The sequence below is a fragment of the Glycine soja genome, chromosome 19 (assembly GCF_004193775.1).
Source record: "Glycine soja cultivar W05 chromosome 19, ASM419377v2, whole genome shotgun sequence".
In the NCBI taxonomy this organism is placed as follows: Eukaryota; Viridiplantae; Streptophyta; class Magnoliopsida; order Fabales; family Fabaceae; genus Glycine; species Glycine soja.
Window position 1 is genome coordinate 20,308,758 of NC_041020.1, and position 14,096 is coordinate 20,322,853.

General features: G+C 32.3%; 1 protein-coding gene across 3 annotated transcripts; it reads left to right on the plus strand.

Annotated features, from left to right (window-relative positions):
• Positions 1-2,271: 2,271 nt before the first annotated feature.
• On the plus strand, positions 2,272-10,344 carry LOC114400246 (putative aminoacrylate hydrolase RutD). 3 transcript variants are annotated; one of them, XR_003663915.1, is made up of 11 exons: positions 2,272-2,661; positions 2,770-2,965; positions 3,085-3,167; positions 4,504-4,604; positions 5,152-5,247; positions 5,579-5,632; positions 7,745-7,893; positions 8,105-8,222; positions 8,350-8,437; positions 8,529-9,101; positions 9,199-9,435. XR_003663915.1 is itself a non-coding variant. In XM_028362594.1 (11 exons), exons 1-10 carry the CDS (start codon positions 2,538-2,540, stop codon positions 9,805-9,807), a joined length of 1,218 nt encoding a protein of 405 aa, XP_028218395.1. In that variant the 5' UTR covers positions 2,277-2,537; the 3' UTR covers positions 9,808-9,823; positions 9,929-10,344. The 3 variants fall into 3 exon arrangements, 2 of the variants coding, with proteins under 2 accessions (XP_028218398.1, XP_028218395.1); XM_028362594.1 differs by lacking the exons at positions 8,529-9,101; positions 9,199-9,435 and adding exons at positions 9,599-9,823; positions 9,929-10,344 and having other exon boundaries at positions 2,277-2,661; XM_028362597.1 differs by having other exon boundaries at positions 8,529-9,435.
• The last annotated feature ends 3,752 nt before the right edge of the window (positions 10,345-14,096 follow it).

Genomic DNA, 14,096 nt, shown 5'->3' on the forward strand with positions numbered 1-14,096 from the left:
CTTTGTCGTCCTGTGTGGCGGACGTTTGGGGTGCTAATACCTTCCCCATGCGTAAAAACAACTCCCGAACCTTTTACACTTAAAATTCGTAGACCCACATTTGGTTTTTCTAACGTTTTCCACAAATAAACGTTGGTGACAACTTCGTCCGTCATCCTCCCTTGGAAGACACACCCACGAGCCTTCGCGTCGCCTTCCCACCGAAGGGTAGGTTGCGACACTTATTAACAAATAATTATCCACTCACATTTTCCATTTCCTTTAGTTTATTTTTGCCCAACGAAACCCCTCTGGTATGTATAAGTGTTTATTCATTCCTACTCATTCATTCTACAAGACTAAGTGACAATCCCATGCCATTTTCATCGTCAATGGAGGTATCAACTGCACCACCAAGTTTATGTAGAGGGCGATGGTGATGGTAGAGGTGCATTTACGTGTAAATAGAATTTGATGGCGATTCCACACCATTGACTAATGGCATTCAACATATAAAGTGTTTTTATGACATCCAATCAATTGTTTTGTTCAAATTCACCTACATTCGCAAAAACTATTTCAAAATTGTAATCAATAAGGAGTTGGATGACTCCGATGATGATGAAAATCAGCTCAGAGACGACCTACTCTGACAAACACATGTGTCTGAAGCAATGACAAATTCAATCGAGCAACTTGTAATCATAAGTCCTTTATCACGTATATTGCTTGTTGCATACATGCAAATTAGAAATACACTAACAAACTGCTTCCTCCTTTGCAGGTGATTGCAGAACATTTGATAAACTATGTCTTCCATCACATGTCAAATACAATAATGGTAAAGTCGCCAAATGAAACTCAGGAATTTTGGTCATTGATCTGGAGTATTACCATAGCCAAACATTGCCAACTTGGACAACAATGGGATGACTTTATAAGATATTATATTGTATTAAAAATAATGATGAGGTTAATTTTATGAAAAATCGTGATTGTAACACAATATGGGTTATAATTATAAAAAATTAGTATGTGTGTATTTTTCACAATTTCTTCACATATTTATCTTTTACACATTTTTAATTTATTAATTTCTTAATTTAACACCATTTATTGGTTACTTTCTTAATTCCATCAATTTCAAGTGAAAAATATTTACCCAATGACAATCATCTTTCCATTGATATAAATCTCTCTTTTTGTTCATTAGATACACTTCTAATTGTCGTTATTTGACATATATAGGTAGGTCGGTTATTTTAAATGAAGCATAGTAGTAGCATTTGCAAAGAAAGAATAACCAACCAATTTTTAATGTTATAATTCTCGCATTCGTGGCGATTAACTCTGTTAAAAAAATTAATAAAAGAAAGTGTTATACAATATACAAAATAAATGACTAATACAAAAATAACTCACTAATAATTGTAAAAAAATATTACTCATTAAGATCCATTATAATTTCCTAAACCCTAATAAAATCTCACAATTGTAACATTCCATTTTTCAATGAAAGCTTCACATTGTAAATATAAGTTCAATATTCCGCAAAATGATTTTTTTTTTTACTATAGTCATTTAAATTATTATGTTTCCCTTAATCTCCTCATACATGCTTTATTAATTTTATTATGTGCTACAATAATTCTTCTATTGAGATTCAAAAAAGTAAATTACATTTATAAAATTATTTATATTGCATGGAAAAATTAATCAATTTTTTAAAAATTACTAGTGTAATTTTCCTTAACCAAAAGTGCAATTGCTTCATACGGTTGATTTTCAATTAGGAGTACAGGAATAAATAAACAATGGGTGCAAGAAGTAATTCCTTAAAAAACACCCAAAATACTAACGTCCAACTACTAAGGTTCATCCAATATAACAAATGGGCCGTCGGGTAATTATCCTATATCAAAGATTTCCAAACAGGCCTGAACTAACCTTAGATTCTTAAAGCAATGAAATAGGGGAACAATTGAAACGTCGAAGAAGAGGCCACCGTCTCGGCGGTGAAGAACTGAGGTTCAGATGTGTACTGCTAAAAATTGTATGAATGGAAATGCCTTCTACACTTTTTTTTAATATATATATATATATATTAAACTAGACACGTGAAAATGAGGGGATTTTTTAATTTGTATGGCCCCACAAAAATACATACAACTACCCATTCTCCTCCCAACCTAATCTGCACCGTCAATAATCCAACTAACACATCTGACACCTAAAAATAACTTTTGTGCCGGTGCTGCAAGACCCATAAACTCTTAGCACCTCAGAACTCGTCATCTTTTAGATATTGTTCTTATTCTTAAAAGAAAAGAAGCACGTTTCGCAGGAAAATTTTTTTTTTTTTTTTTAAAAAAAACGTGCTTCTGATCTCAATTTTGGAGTTGGCATGTTGACTTTGACACCGTCTCCGTTCGCGTCGAGTCGAGACAACAGACCGTTAGACGTGGCATCAACCGCTTCTTATCCGCCACGTGGTCCCAAACTGCTATAACAACCCCCCCAATAAAACATCATATTCTCCCTCTCTCTATTTCGCAACAATGCCGTTTTGCTACGTCGGAACGCAGCCATCTTCCCCCGTCGCCGATGCGCCCCTCAATAATGACATCAAGATATTCTACAGAACTTACGGTGGCGGTCCAACGAAAGTGCTTCTCATCATAGGTCCTTCATTTTTACTTTTTATTTTATTTTATGAATTTATTTATTTATTTATTCCTTTTAGCTGCAAAAAAGTTTTGCTGATTTTGTGGAGATTGAACCAACGGTCAGGATTGGCCGCGACACACGAAGCGTGGGGCCCACAAATCAAAGGCTTGACGGGAACCACCGTCTCCAACGACGACGACGACGACGACGTCCGCGTCGTTTGGAGCGGAGAAGAAGTAAATGGTGGCATCCATGTATGCGCGTTTGACAATCGCGGCGTGGGTCGCAGCTCCGTGGCCGTCTCAAAATCTGAATACTCGTGAGTTGCTTTCTTCAAGCGACGCTGCGTTTTGAGATATTATTCTGCTTCGCGTCTTTTGGAAATTGAAATTTTATTGGTAAGTTTTAACGCACGGTTTTGGTTGTTGTTGGGTGCAGAACCAAGATCATGGCAAAGGATGCAATTGCTTTGTTAGATCATCTAGGTTGGAAAAAAGCCCATGTTTTTGGGCACTCGATGGGTGAGTTCCGAGTTTGTCATTGAACACCTTACATGTTTAGATCCTATTTGCATAAACCTCTCGATTTAAGGACCTGAAGGGAAATAAATAAGAAAGTAAAATTAATGGAATTTCTTTATAATTCAAAAGAGGTTTAGGATGAATTTGATTTCTATTTTCATTTTCTGTTTTCATGTCCTGTTTTTGTTGTCTGAAAATTGTTTTCAAGATTAGAATTGACTTCTTGTTTTCTGTTTTTAAGAAATAAAAACATTAAAAATACGTTTTTAAAAGAAAATATATTTTTAGATTTGTTTAAAATTACATTCCTTCACTGCGCTTTCATTTTATCCAAAATGAGATTCCTGATTTCAATTGAAAATATTGAAAACGAGATTTTATTGTTTCCAATTTTTTATTCGTTTGGGAAAATATTTTCATTGAAAATGAAATAAGAAATTCAATCAAACATATTTCCATCACTATTTGATTCTAATTCACAAAAAAGCTTAATTTATTTTACCTTCTTATTAAGTGCTTATAGAAAAGTTTATCCAAACATAACCTTTTATTTTACCTTCTTATTATTTTCTTTTTATCTTCTTATTATTTCTTTTTTTATCAAAAAGTTTATATTATGTTCTTCTCTTATAAGTGTTTATAGAGAAGTTTATTCAAAAATGGTCTTAGGGTAGGATTGTTTAATTTAGTTTCGTTAAATTACTTATTTGTTTCCTATAGTTTCATTATTCATATTTGTTAGTATATATAGTTTAAAAGTGAGTTTTTTAATCTCTATAATTTACATTTTAATTCTTTTTTAGTCCCTATAATTTAAAAGTAGTATTTTTATTTCTTATAGATTGTATTTTAATTCTCTTTTACTTCCTATAGTTTAAAATTAATCTTTTTAGTCTTTATAATTTGTATTTTAATTATCTTTTAGTCAATGTGTACAAAAAATATATAAAAATAATTAGCTACAAATTAGTTATAAATTATCAATTATTTTTTTATTACAAATTATCTTGCAATAAATTAGTTATGAATTATTTGCTAATATTTTTTAGTTAATTATAATTGATAATAAAGACTAAAAGAGAATTAAAATATAAAGTATAGGATTAAAAAGAATATTTTCAAAATATAAGAATTAAAAGGAAATTATAATGTAAATTATAAGGATTAAAAAAATCACTTTCAAACTATATGAACTAAAAAGGGAATTAAAATATAAGTTATAGGGATTAAAAAAATCACTTTAAAACTATAAAAACTAAAAAGGTAAACTATAGACACGAGGGAATAAATGAGTAATTAAACCATTTAATTTAACTAACTTTCACCGCAAAAACAGGAGCTATGATAGCTTGTAAAGTAGCAGCAATGGTTCCTGATAGAGTCCTTTCCTTGGCATTGCTCAATGTGACGGGTGGAGGTTTTCAATGTTTTCCAAAGGTATTGTATTGTTCTTATCATCTTTTGCGAAACCTCCCATTAGTGGCGGAAGGAACTTTCTTTTACTGTTTTCAGAGATGACTATGAATTTCAGAGAACATTGAACTGCAGTATCAGAAAACTAAGGTGGTTGGTTGGGAAACATCCTGAATCTCTGCTTGCACCCATTGCTGATTGTATCTTAAATATCTACTGTCTATCTCTTGTGATCTTTAACAATTGGAAGAAAAAAGTTGAACTATAATAAATTTTCATGTGGTTGACACTGGTACAAAGGAAAAAAAAGAAAAGAAAAGAAAACATACCGTAGCAATAAGAAAAGGAAATGGTATCTCAAACTTAGGATGCATCTATTTGATATTTGCCATCAAAATATTGCTATGAATCTTATAATTTTTCACATGCTTAATGTATAAGAAAACAGAAATGTATGGATCAGACATATATAATGTCTGATCCTTGTTTACACTGGTTTCAAGTTTTAGGCACCATGAACTTGGACACAGTACCTCAAAAGGGTGGCTTACTCATTTTTATTTTTTTGCAGTTGGACCAAAAAACAATCTCCGTTGCTTACCGTTTCTTGAAAGCGAAGACACCTGAACAAAGGGCTGCTGTTGACTTGGACACCCATTACTCTCAAGTAAGAAGAAATTTTTCTTGCTTTTGTTCATTAATAAAAAGTTGTCTTCCTAACCTCTCCCCCCCAACTTTTTCATTCCTTTGTTTCCACATAGTGCATTGAGCCACAACTATAACAAAAGTATGTGTTGATTTAAAAAATTGAATAACTCGGTATATATTATAATCATATCAAGCGCCTGGCTCTTATCATGAATATTAACATTGAGCTGAAGGTTGTCTATTTCTTGTCTTGTAAAAATTGTGATCTACAGTTACTGATAGCCCAGAAATTTATGTTCATTTTGTCCTTGGGATGAATCTTAAAGATAAGTTTTATATATGGCATGCAGGAATATCTTGAAGAATATGTTGGAACAGATAAGAGGAGAGCCATCTTATATCAGGTACAGTATACTAAATAAGCTTATCTTAATTAAGTAGATGTTGCTAAGTCCGCTTTGAGTTTATTACTTTGTGCTGTAGCTGTGTTTTGTTTCTATAGTTAAACAGCAATATACCAGATGCATTTATAAAGACAAGTTAAAATTACACAGGTGGTTGCACATTCCTGTAATTAAATAATCTAAAAGCATATTCCACCAAGAGTATAAATGCATATACTGCTATCAAATTTTACATTTCAAAACCTGTCATTTAATGTTTGCCATGCTTCACTGAAATTTCTAAGGTTAAAAGTAGGACTACACAGGTCCAATGATTATTTTTGCAGTGTGTAATTTAAGGGTATACTCTTGGATTGAGTATAAGGCTAGGGAGGATTTTGGGAGATTTCTTGTAGAAGGAAAGGAAAATGACTAATGAGGGATGTTCAGTTAAATATTCATAATCCTCTGGAGTTCACCTTTCTGATTTTTCTCAATTTGGGGAATTTTGGAGAAGAAATTAATAATTTCGAACCTATTGATATCCATATCAATAACCAATCTACATCTGTATGGTAAATTGACTCGAATTAAATAAATATCATTTAGAATTCTTTAACTATTCAATCTATAAATATTGGCTCGAGTTCAATATATGCCATTAGTATCATATAAGTCAGCTAAAATCCAGTTAATACGTTTTACCCACTGATAGTTTCAAGATAAGTGCATTGTTCCCTAACCCCATACACGGTATTCTATTCTTTTAAGGAATACATGGACAATTAACTCTCAACTCATTTGCATCACTTAGTTGAAATCTAGTTTTATTTATTTCTCTTTTTTTTAGGCTCAAATTCACGTTCTAAGATAATATTAGAATTTATCCTAAATCTATTAAAAAAAAGGATCATCCACCATTTTATTCATGCACTAAGTCCAAAAATGTTGAACATGAAGTCATGTATTAGAAAAAATTTAAGTCCTACATTAGTTAGAGAAAGTATCAAGATAAAATATATAAGTATGAGGTTATTCTCACTCTATGAGCTAACTTTTGGGATTGAGTTAAACCCAAACTCACATTCTAAAAATAATAAATCATTTTAAAATGATGGTCATTTTTATAAGACCCAATATATAATGTTGGCAATATTTTTGTTTCGCTAGTGTATGCAACCGCATCCTACTGCAATTGCAATGTGATTTTCAATCACGTGTAATACCTCAAGTCCTCAACGGAGCTTTAACACCGTTTTATTCTACTTTTTTTTTTGTCAAAATTAAATTAAATTTAGATTCCAATCTTCTATTTTGAATTTCTAAGAGACAATGATCGAATGTGTTTGGCTATATGGGACGTTAGAAGATACAAAATCTTAAAATGAATGAAATATTATGTTATGCTATAAATAAAAGATATGTCAATAATTAGAATAATTGTAAAATTCATTTTTCTTTAGTGAAAACATATAATAATTTCACGTCGCAATCTGCATTGCAGCAGTCGCATTGCCTGCAACCGCCACAGTTTAAAACCATAATGATAAGGATAATTTAAAAAAAAAAAATTATAAATTTAAGATAAAATTATTGTTATCAACTAACCGGTTACTTTCTCAACTAACATAGTATAGCATGATTGGTAGATACTAGATAACCTTGTCCTTTAAGGGCGTGGTTACGGGTTTAATCCCTGATTCAGGTATGAAAAAATATTGTTGGGAGAGATCAACTTAAATGAATTTCAGAACCTTGGGGGATTAATCTTTGACTTTCGGTTGGGAGATATCTTGGTTCACATGAAAAATAAAAAAATTAACCACTTTTCTTAATCTTAATCTTGATAAATTAGATAATTGGTCTTATAATATGTGTAATTGGTCTTATAATATGTAAGAACTAAGGGAGTATTAGTTAACCCTTTGTTTCCTTTACCATGCTTATTTTGAACATCCTAATAAGGGGTAAGAAAGCCACCCTTTAGTTACTTCCCTTCCCTTCTCTTTCATTTCTCTCACAACTCCGCTCCCGCTCCCCCACACACCGTATACCTAGTCATCATGTTGTTCTTCATAAGTATTTGGAATCCTTTTCTTTATTTTACTAATTCACCGCCACGGTCTCTTTCAGCAATATGTTAAAGGTATATCAACAACTGGGATGCAATCTAACTATGGTTTCGATGGTCAACTCAATGCATGTTGGACACATAAAATGACTGAAACAGAGATTGAGGTGATCAAATCTGCAGGTTTTCTTGTTTCAGTCATCCATGGCAGGTTTGTACTGTGTCAGGAAACATTTACGTAATGCTGCTTCATAGGAATGTCACTTTCAAAATATAAATGGAACTTGACCCCGAGGCACACATGCACATGTCATTCAGGCACAGAAAGAAAATTATGCATGAAATTGAAAACACTGTACAGAGACTCAAATTATGCATTTTATAGTTTTACCTGGATATTGAGACATTTCCTTCACGTTCAGGCATGATATAATTGCTCAGATATATTATGCAAAAAGACTTGCTGAAAGGCTTCATCCAGTGGCTAGAATGGTAGATCTTCACGGAGGTCATTTAGTAAGTCATGAGCGGCCTGAAGAGGTATAATTTGCATATATGTAATATATGCTTGATAATTTGAGTTAAAAGCACACGGGCAATTTGCATGCTGTACTTTGCTTCACAGGATGCACCACTGGTAATGGACTAAAGCTTTGCATAAATTCAGGTTAATCAAGCACTATTTGACTTGATCAAGGCATCAGAAGTGAATATGAGCCCACATGATTGGACTAATTTGCCAAAGAAAGAGTCTTGTAAGTATTCCACATTTAATGTTATAGATTTTCTTGCACCTGGCAATTCAGCATGAGCTCACACTACTCATGCCATGACTGTTTTCTGTAGCTTGGTGGGTTGCCAATGTGTGGTAATAATGTCTAAGCTCCAAAGCAGAGACAGACCCACGTTGGTGGGTTAGGGCAGTGTCCCCTCTCAAATTTACTACTACCATACATGATTTTCCATTTTTGACCCGAGCCTAAGAAGGTTTGCCCCAAAACAAGGTTCCCTGGGTAAATTCTAATTTATACTAACCACAGCCAATTCCTCTCTTTTGGAGTTCACCCTACTCCTCCCTTCTCAGTAGCAACTAGCAAAACCCAATTTCATTCAAAAGTGTTAACTGATAATTGGTTCCATACATGGTTTGATTACTTATCTATCACCCAACAGCCTCAAGTCTTCACAAAGCACAGGGACATGTTTCATCAGTGCATAATCAGTCCTAGATGGATTTACTGGTGAATTCCTAAGAGATGAACTAGCTCTGATACACAGCGAAACAAAAATGATGGTCAAATTAACATTGCTTTCCCTGAAAAAACTGCAAGAGATATCACTACTCGAAAATACCAAAAAAGTTACAGGGCAGGTTGACAAAAAGGTTTTCCCCACTAAGCCACTACCCAACATATCCAGGTCTGTCACTGGCTCCCAATGAGGAAACGCATGGTCTGCTATCATATGCTTCCTTTTTTGAAATATAATACATCTATTAATTGTAACTGCATTGCAGGCCAATGATTAAGTAAGTGTATATTAGAAGGGGTTGGAATGGGCTGCAGTTGGTTGGACCCAGTTAGGAGTTTTCTGTTATAGGCTGTAATCACTAACTACCTATATGAGGGGACTTTGAAGAATTAGAAAATTGTGGGGAGTGGACCCCAGACCTCTCAAACCTTTGGAGCAATGTATCATTTTCATAGGGAGATTTTCCCTGTTATGCATTCAATAAAATTTCAATTTCCTCACTGTTTTTTATGCTGGTTCGGTAACAATATATTCTTATGAATCTAGACTTATGGGACTGAGGTTGCAATTACGATGATATTGGAGATTAGAAGATGTGTCACTCGAGACAGTTATTAGGTGCACAATTTTTCTAATAAGATCTACTATATACTGATCTTGTGCAGGGTGGAACGAGAAAAGGGTGTTGATCATAACAAACATTCAGGCCGGAAGAAATGTCTCCCTTAACGGCTGCATGTTAGAAAAACTGCATCTCTGCCTATTATACTTCTTTGGTCTCCTTGTTTTAGCATTTGAATATGGAAGAAAGCTTCTGAGAAGCTTAAAACCAACTCAAGTTGGAGTTTCCCCCTCATATATTGAAAGTCAATAACTCCTTTTGTTAATAGGTAGGTAACTATGATTATTTTCTTTTCTGCATTATAATAATTGATTGATTACTTTCCTTATAAAGATTTGTCGAGGCTGGAATCTTTAACTCCTATTCGTTTCAGATGTGTATTGTGTAATTTGATAAACCCTCAAACTCAAAGTGATAAAGATTACAGCAAACCGAGTCTCATGCATGCCACGATGTTGACTTCGTTTTCTCAGCTGGAAATTTGGGATTTCTCTCAAGCAGCCAGAAAGCACATGAGAGAATCCTTGACTTGTGCTACTTGAGGCTTGACACTAAAATATCCCTTCATTGACAAGATGAATTCCAAGTGCTCCGTATAGCCAATAAAGGGGGACAGAAGAGAGGATGGATGGGCCTCTTTTCTTTATGTACACTGTAATGTAATATATGCGATCAGAATGCAACTCTAGTAATGCTCCATACCACATTTTTGGTACATGTTTGATAAGTATTTAGAAATAAAACTATCAAAACCAAATCACAGTAAAAACGTTTAACATGATTCCCGCATGCTTGTCTATATCAACAGATGATTTAAACGAATTACAGGATTTTCTAATTCTCGGGCCTCCTTGCAAACCTCTTTTCCATTTCAAAATTGTTAAAAATATTTGCACCCTTTTGTTTTCCTAGCAAGCCAGGTTTCATAATGGTGGCTTATGCTCGGTGGTTAATTGTATTTGCTTTTGTTTAAGTATATATCTAATAGTGTCTTTCAACAATACACAAGCTTAACCATTAAACAAAAGTCATACAATAATGTTATTAGGATCAGTGTTTGAAAAATCAGGTCATTCTGGTCGGTCGAACCGGTCGTAGCACCAAGTGGTCTAGGGTAGTCCTTTGCTGACCATGCACGCTCCCCAGGTGCTTTTAAGTTGTTGTATGTGCAAAGGTTGAATTTGAAATTGAAAACATTTGCTTTTAGGAAAATACAACAAAAAAACGGCCCTTTTAAAGGTTTGAACTTGCATCTCCTCAAGGTTATTTTAGGAGTATCAACCACCAGGCAACTTATTTAACAATTACATGCACAAACTAACACATATACATTTATTTTGATTTTTATGTTGATTATACCAGTTCATGTGGTCCAACCAATGATCGAGTGTCTCGAATAATTTGATTTTTAAAACCATGATTTGGATTGAATATATAAGCAGTAATGTATTCATGTAAATTGATTTTTTTATTTGAGTAAAATTCATTTTCAGATTATATAGTTCCCTCTTTTAGATTCTCTGATCCATGGATTCTAACAGCTACTATTGGGACAAAGTCTTACAAGTTATCCTCGTAGTTATTTCGTGGCCGGGAATCTCGGCTTGGGGGACCGTTGGCGATGGGGGTAGTAAGGAAACTCAGCTTCGGCCACTCTCACCGAAATTGGATTCGATTTCGATGTTTGATCCACTAGTCAATAACCAAAGGTTGTATGTATGATTGCAAAAGGGTTTGCGTGTTGGAGGGGATGAGACAACCAGCAAGAAAGAGGCTTTTTGTGTCAGGTGTGTAGGCACACATGTGATTGGTGATATTAGAGTGCCTCGGGAAGAGGACCACAAAAGATGTTTGAATGTGATGACATGGAATAAGTCCCATTTTGGATCTAAATTCAAACAAGGTATCCAAGGATTTTTCTTTCAGCACTCAACATTTTTTTTAATATATCCAATAATAAAAGAAAAAAAATAAAAAATATCTATACATATTACCTAAATTGATTAATAATCCGTACGTGCATATTATATTAAAAATATATTTTCTGAAATGAAATTAATTACTCATCTAAGTCTTAAATATGTAATTTTCACATTATTAAAATACACTCAGGTCAATTAAGTTAATATGTCAATTATATTAAAAAATAATTAATATTAATATATATATATATATATATATATATATCACTAAAAATTTTAATATATATTTAGTACACATATAAATTTACATAATTAATTTTTTAAATAATTAATTTTGATTTAATAATATTTTTTTATATATATAAATTTTAAATATAAATTTACATAAAAAATTATATATGTAAAAAAATAATATTATTAGATCAAAATTAATTGTTACAAAATTTATTATATAAATTTATGCGTATTAAATATACATTAAAAATTTTATTATTATATATATCAATCTTAATTATTTTTTAACATAATTTATCTATTAGAGTCAGAAATAATTCAAAAATCATAGGTTCCAGTGATTAAACAAAAAATTTATTAGGTGTAATCCTTTTTTGTGCGGTTGTGTAGAATCTATGTGGTAGGCCTTGTGGAGGGGTTAATGGCTTTTTAGTTTGTTTAGGTGCTGTAGTTTTGGAGGGATGGGTTATTTGGAGGGAAAAAATTGAAGTATTTTCATCGTCTCTCTCTCTTTCAGTAACTTGGTGGATATGTTTTATTTCTTGTATTTTGACATTTTTTATGCCTTTCTTTTATATATATATATATATATATATATATATATATATATGGCCCATAAAAAAAATCCTTGTAATTATTAAATAAGAAACTGGGACCAGTCTAACAAGTTTAGATTTGGGATATCAAATCGGGATTATGAAAATGTCCAAGAAAAAAAAAAGTAACGGTCACAAACAAGACTTTTCATGGAGAATAAATGAAAAGTTAAAACACAAGCATAGCAAGAATCTGTCTATGAATAGCAAAGTAATCTACATATATTTTAATGGTTATGCACATAGCAAAATTCTTTCATATATTTTCGATATATAATAGATTAATGGGTCGATTTTATCCGGCTACTATTATTTAGCTCAATTTATGTCAACAATCTAATTGACACCCCTAAAATTGTCGAACAATGAAGTCATAACTTAGCTTGATTAGTTGAAATTGACATGAACATTATAAACAACTCAATCGTAGACGGAAAAGAATAATTTTTAAAGGCATATAAGTTGAGGCTATGTGAGACGACAAAAAACAATGCCTAATCCACAAAATAATTAAGCAAAGCAAACGAGAAAAAAATAATGTTATTTTCACTTTGTCTCGTGTTTAGGCCTGAATTTGGCCTATTAAAAATAATGAAGAAAATATATAAAGTGAAAAAAAGAGTAACATTTTTTAGGTGTACAAATTGAAATAAGATTAGAATCTAGAACCTAGTACACACTACCTATTTACCCTTACCCTTACTAAGGCCGACCACATTGGTTTATAAAAGAATATGACTCTTTCATTTGAATTAAAATACTTCATATTCTCTTGTTTTCCTAAACCTACATATGTGCTGAAAAATAGATGAAAAAAACAAATACTTCATATTCTTCTGTTTTTCTGAACTTACATTTGAAGTAAATGCTTTTCTAATTCATATTCCATCTTTCAAATAAGAATAAATCTTGAAGATCAAGAGATTTGACTCGGTTGATTAAACGTTTGAATATTATAAACCTTTGATACAGTATTTAATTCCTACTAATAAAAAAACTCTCGAAGAAAAAGAAAAAAAATATTTTGCATCATAGTAAAATATTTGGAAGAAAAAAAATATTTTGCATCATAGTAAAATATTATAAACCTTTGTTATGTCCAAATATATTTTGCAAGGTTTTACGTACTCATCCCTTTTGGCGAGAGAAAACGTACCTGATTTGGTTTGGTCTCTTAGACAGGAGCCTGGAAATTAAAAACAAGTTCAGAGGCACAAGAAAGGGGAGAGAGAGATAACAATTAAGCAGAGAATGTGTAAATGCTCAATAATATACCCTCGACTTGCTAGGAATGTTTGGAAGATCAAAGCAAATATTCCGCTGGAATATCCCTATATGCTTAGTCCCATGAAATTATAATAAAGCTTAAGGGGGTCCCAACGTGTTCCAGCTAACCAATGTTAAGTAATAGCAACTTGATTAAGTTGGCGTCTAAAGTGAAGTATCCACTTTGGGGGTACACCCGTGAAGCAACCAAAAGTACCGTAAGATATATTATTAAACAATTGGACGGATAAGATTTATTACCTGTTACCGGTTACTAATTCCATTTAAGAATATAGTTTATTCTGATTAATTAAATTTTTAATTCCCAAAATTTTGTTTAATTGGTAAAGGTTTCCAACTTTTTTTTATTAAGTTTTCTATTTCTTAAATTTTTATTTTTTTGACTGATCATTGTCTCTTAATTTTTTTTTTCATTAAAAATATGGTTATCAAACTCTCGAATTAACTCGCTAACTCTTACGAGTTTATGAGTTAACTTGCTAATTTTTCAACTTGACTCTTG

Bases quoted from the DNA above. Each gene is read 5' to 3' on its own strand.
- LOC114400246 (XM_028362594.1), top strand. From the start codon at position 2,538: ATGCCGTTTTGCTACGTCGGAACGCAGCCATCTTCCCCCGTCGCCGAT. The intron at 2,966-3,084 runs GTGAGTTGCTTT...TGTTGGGTGCAG, and splicing joins GTCTCAAAATCTGAATACTC to AACCAAGATCATGGCAAAGG. The intron at 7,894-8,104 runs GTTTGTACTGTG...CTTCACGTTCAG, and splicing joins GTTTCAGTCATCCATGGCAG to GCATGATATAATTGCTCAGA.